Source organism: Akebia trifoliata, chromosome 6 (assembly GCF_017979445.1).
Source record: "Akebia trifoliata isolate Shusen 1 chromosome 6, ASM1797944v1, whole genome shotgun sequence".
In the NCBI taxonomy this organism is placed as follows: Eukaryota; Viridiplantae; Streptophyta; class Magnoliopsida; order Ranunculales; family Lardizabalaceae; genus Akebia; species Akebia trifoliata.
The window spans coordinates 185,847-190,667 of NC_141380.1; the positions used below are offsets into that span (position 1 = coordinate 185,847).

The 4,821-nt window shown below is 34.5% G+C and overlaps 1 protein-coding gene across 1 annotated transcript; it reads right to left on the minus strand.

Annotated features, from left to right (window-relative positions):
• Nucleotides 1-488: 488 nt before the first annotated feature.
• Nucleotides 489-4,177, minus strand: LOC147399334 (acid phosphatase 1-like). Its single transcript, XM_086444643.1, has 4 exons — nt 4,026-4,177; nt 1,475-1,845; nt 943-1,155; nt 489-810 (listed from the first exon to the last, which is right to left on the minus strand). Exons 2-4 carry the CDS (start codon nt 1,837-1,839, stop codon nt 633-635), a joined length of 756 nt encoding a protein of 251 aa, XP_086300769.1. The 5' UTR covers nt 1,840-1,845; nt 4,026-4,177; the 3' UTR covers nt 489-632.
• Between the last annotated feature and the right edge of the window lie 644 nt (nt 4,178-4,821).

Consider the following 4,821-nt stretch of genomic DNA (forward strand, 5'->3'; position numbering starts at 1 on the left):
CCCTTTTCAATTTTATTATCTTTCTCTCCTCTAATTTTCAATAATATCATATAAATTGTACTATCTTTTATCTTTTATCATTTTTTCAATAATATCTCTTTAAATTTATTATTTTTCCTCTTTTAATCCCCAAGGAGGATGTAAGCCTGAGGGAACTCTAGTTTACTCATAAAAGACATTATTATTTTCTGTACAGGTTGTGTGGTCCAATAGCCTTTTGATATATGAATTTCATAGAAATTAATGTTCCATATTAATTTATGTAAAAGGTGCGTTGAGAAGAATATGGATTTGGGCTTAATACAAAGGCCCAAGATCAGTTTGGAATCAAGTTGAGGGGGACACTTTATTTTCTTCATCATCTTTTTTTTTTCCGTTTTCAGTGTGGGCCAGCATGATCTGAGACCTGTGGGAGGGCTGAAGCATTAAGATCAGTTCTTACCCACTAAAAAGGATTTATATTCTCTTAATTAGAACTTAGTATATATTATTTGGAATCTTCATTTTTCTCTTAACAATATTTATCAAGATTTCTAATCATTGAAAGTACAATTACTTAATTTTATCAAAGTATAGTAATTTGGATAAAGTAATTACTAATTAGGGGGGGGTAGGCTACATATTATGCGTTTTCAAGGGACAAAATACATGGGATTAGGAAGCTTAAATGTTCGATCACCCGAACAATCTCCAATTAGGTCACTCCACTGGTCTCCAACATTCCCCCAAATTCTGTATCCCTCTTCCACTAATTGCTTACGCATTTCTGACTTGAACAACACTGCACTTTGTCCCCTGTAAGCTGGAGTTCTGAAAACAAATCAATTAATTAGTTATTATAGATATATCATCAACAATTGACTTTCGTGGGTGGTCTTCACTTTTATTCCATTTCTACAACCAGAAGAGAAGAAGAGACAAGTGTGATAGTCATATATATACCTTAGAATCAAGCGTTCGTAGCCAACGAATCCCCGCTTATGCAAATTGTCCATAGTGGGTTGGCGCAGTGTCTCTTCATCTCTTCCTGAGAGGAGAAAAACCTTAAACCCACTATAAACCAACTTTGTGAACAACACATGAACTGCAGGAATTGCAAGACACGCTCCTCTCCTTGCCCAGCTTTTGAATCCTATTGGATCATATGGGTCGCACCTACATATATATACATTACCCCCACCCCACCACCACCAAAAAAAAACAACAAACAGTCCATTAGATATTGATATTTAAAGAAATGGAAAATCTTCTTTGAGCATAGAAAAAGAATTAGTCAAAGTAGAATTAAATTGTTAAGAGTAATGGTCTTCATGAAGATTTGCATAGATTTTGAAGAAATTAATTATATTGGATTAGGTTTTGCTATTTACTAATGATTATTTTTCAAAAAAAATTTTAAAAATTCTTAAGGTCCATTATAAATTAATCAATCAAGAGAGTAATATAATTTCATTCTTCTTTAATTTATACATACCCGAATCGCTTTGTTCTATAGTAACGGATATTGGAAATGCAGGTATCGTCTATGTCCATAATCCAAGCATCTGTGCCATTGTTGGCCAATACGATTTCATTAACATAGCTAGAGATCTGCTCAATAACCAAGTTAACATCCCGTTCATACTGATCACCCAGCATGTAATTTTCGACATATGGTAGGCATTGAGTTGGCACGGTGCGCCATGCTCTTACATTGTTGGCCTCTACTCCCACCCTCCAACTCGAGCAATAGCTTGTGCCATTGGATCTTGGAGTATCCCTTGCACCAATGGCCTTTGAGCATATGGCCAACAGCATCACCAGTGACATTTCCCATAGCACCCGCATTGTCCAACACATATGCACCTGATCACCAAACAGAAAAAAAAAAAAAACAGGAAACAAACATTTTATCCTTATAGTACATTTAATAATATATAAAACCCAAAAAAAAAAAAAAAAAAACAAACATGTATGATTGTATCATTTCCTGACCCAAAAAGAGAAAGAAAAAGAAAAAATAAAAAAGAGGGTGGGGGGGCTATTAGAAACATTGTATTTGGTTTGGTGCGCCATGATGAAGATGCTAAGGACCCTTTGACCGAAATTTAATTAAAAGAAAGAGCACATTCACATATTGCGGTTACACTTTTAGAATGAGTGGATGATCATAACCTTTCCACATTTATTTTTCGCGATATTAATATAGTTTAGTTTGATAAAGCACTTCAACTATTAAGGGAACCTGTACTCCAGAAATGGGATTGCAACTTGGCTCCGTATCACCTGGAACCGTTACTACTAGGGAAAATCCTAAACAGACTTCACACTTCCCTCAACACTGTGCTGATGTGGAAGCGTGCATTTCATCATAGATTTTTTTCCTTATATCTCGAGGAAAAAAGATCTTTAGTTGTGTACATTGCCATATCAGCGATGTCGTGTAAAGTCAGTTTAGAACGGCTCTATTGCTTATTTGAGTATGTTGACTAGGCAGGACACTGCATTACACACAGTGTTGATGTGGAGGTGCACACAACTACAGATTTTGCACTCAAGGAAAAGCATCTATGGTTCTATGTGCACCTCCATGTCTGCATAGTGTCGTGAGAAATCACTTCAGTACTTTCCTTATGGCTTAAATGGGTCGGTTTGGGTTGGATATGAGTACATCCATATCTAGTTTCAATTTTTTTTTTACCTGGGTTTGTATTCAACCCAACCGAATTACTTATTTAGATCGGATAATTTTGGACCATTCAATATTTTTTGCTATGTATTTTTATTAATTTCTATACTATTCTATTGTACAATTATAATTCTTTTATTTTATAAGAATTCATGTTATATTAAAGTAGTAGAACAAGATATTTAAAATATATATATATAATTTTCAAAGTAATATATTATTCGGTCTAAGTGGATATAAGGATGGATTTGTATCCAATCCAAATCCTACTCAGATCAAAGGACATCAACCCATATTCGACACATTTTTATTATGGTCAACCGGCTAAATTTGATACAAATCACTCAGACTTCAAATAAAATCCGGCCCATTTTATCCACTAATTTTTCTTCTTATTAGTAGTTGTGTTGTGTACAACTGGGGTAAATCCACTTGTGCTTAGAAATGAAATATGAATAATGCAGAAGTGACCTCAGGTTGGACTTTACATTGCACACCCAGACATGAAAGTTTAGGGGAACTATAGATATTCTCCTCGAGTCTTTCACGTCAAGATGTACGATATGAGGTCGAAACTTTGATATCACTCCAGCACGACTCATGAAATATTATATGGTCCATTTAACGAGATTAAAGTGTATCTTGTACACCGGAGTACTTGGGTAGCTACCTTACTCTCCTTCCTATTTAGTGTCACGTGGCACAGGCTTCAAGCCTAATTAGTCATGAAGATGAAGGCTTGGCACATACGCCTTGAAAACATGAAATGAATGATTGGTGATATCAAACTAACTTCCTTGGGCACTGCACTGGCATGGAAGTATGGAAAGAACCATAGATTTTTTTCCTTGAGATACAATATAAAAAAATCTATACAGTGTTGAGTGCAGTGTCGAAGGAAGTCAGTTCAGCATTTTTTTAGATTTCACTATAGGTGCATAGCTTACAACACCCAAATCTTAGCACAAAAAAAAAAAAAAAAACTCTGAATCCAACAGCTGAAAATCCGTTATCAAGAATCAAGATGAGCTTTGGTGAAGGTGCATCACAGTTAACGTGTCATGGTAAAAAAAAGTGTTCCAAGTGGGATGAAAAAGAAACCATGAATCGATTTGTAACCAAAGTTGTGAGAGTACTACAAGACCCGCCGCAGAGAGGTGTCGACTGTTCGAATGTAAGCAAAAGTTACTATGGTGATGGGTGGCATTATATATAACTTTATTTTATGCTTATTACTTTCGCTTTCCCAAAACAATATATCAAAAAGTTGCAGATTATGAGCTCGATTTAATTTCTTTTCCACCTTAACAGCCGCGGCTCAATCCAAAACACACACACAGAGAGAGAGAGAGAGTACCTTTACGATCCACCCAGCCCTAATAAAAGGAGAGATGGCGAAGGGATAACGTACGCCGGAGGAAACTTGACGTTTGTTAGTAATGAGTCGTTTTTGGGTGGAGACTGAGAAACATAGCAGCTCAATCCTCAATTTATAAGATGATGAGTGGTGGTGGGTTGACAAAATCCAGTAAATAAGTGTTTCTGACTTTCTGTATTTTTGTCTCCTACGTGGCGAACAACTTGATATGCCACGTTGGCTAAGAAAAAGTTCTGTTTTTCCCTTTTCAGATCCATCGTCTAGTTTACTTTAAGAATATTGAACGCACGCGGTTTGATTGCAGAGAAAATATTAATTGGCAAATCATTTGCCAGAAAAATAATTTGTCAAACAAATTCTATTTTATCGTTTAGGCACAACATGAAAATTTTCGTGAATTTTTTTTTTTTTTTTTTTTGTTGTTGTTGTTGTTTGTTGTTTGAATTACATAAAAGAAAATTAAAAAAATATTATTCTAATTTAACTTTTATGATAATTATATAAAAAATAATGATAATTTTTTTTTTCTGGAAAAGATTTGGATTATTAATCCCCAATTTCTTAAATCATTAGAGAACTACTATTGACACCCCAAACTTTTTAGAGAGCTACTATTGGCACCTTACATTTTAATTATTTCACTCCAATTTCTTAAATTATTTATTACCCTTCAAAAAAATTAAAACACACTCTTCAAACATTACAAAGATTTGGCTCAAATTATAATCTCAACATTATAACACTCGTTCAAACAATTTTAGTAGTTGTTTATAAT

Bases quoted from the DNA above. Each gene is read 5' to 3' on its own strand.
- LOC147399334 (XM_086444643.1), bottom strand. From the start codon at position 1,839: ATGTGTTGGACAATGCGGGTGCTATGGGAAATGTCACTGGTGATGCTG. The intron at 1,156-1,474 runs GTATGTATAAAT...ATATATATGTAG, and splicing joins TATAGAACAAAGCGATTCGG to GTGCGACCCATATGATCCAA. The intron at 811-942 runs GTATATATATGA...ATTTGTTTTCAG, and splicing joins TACGAACGCTTGATTCTAAG to AACTCCAGCTTACAGGGGAC.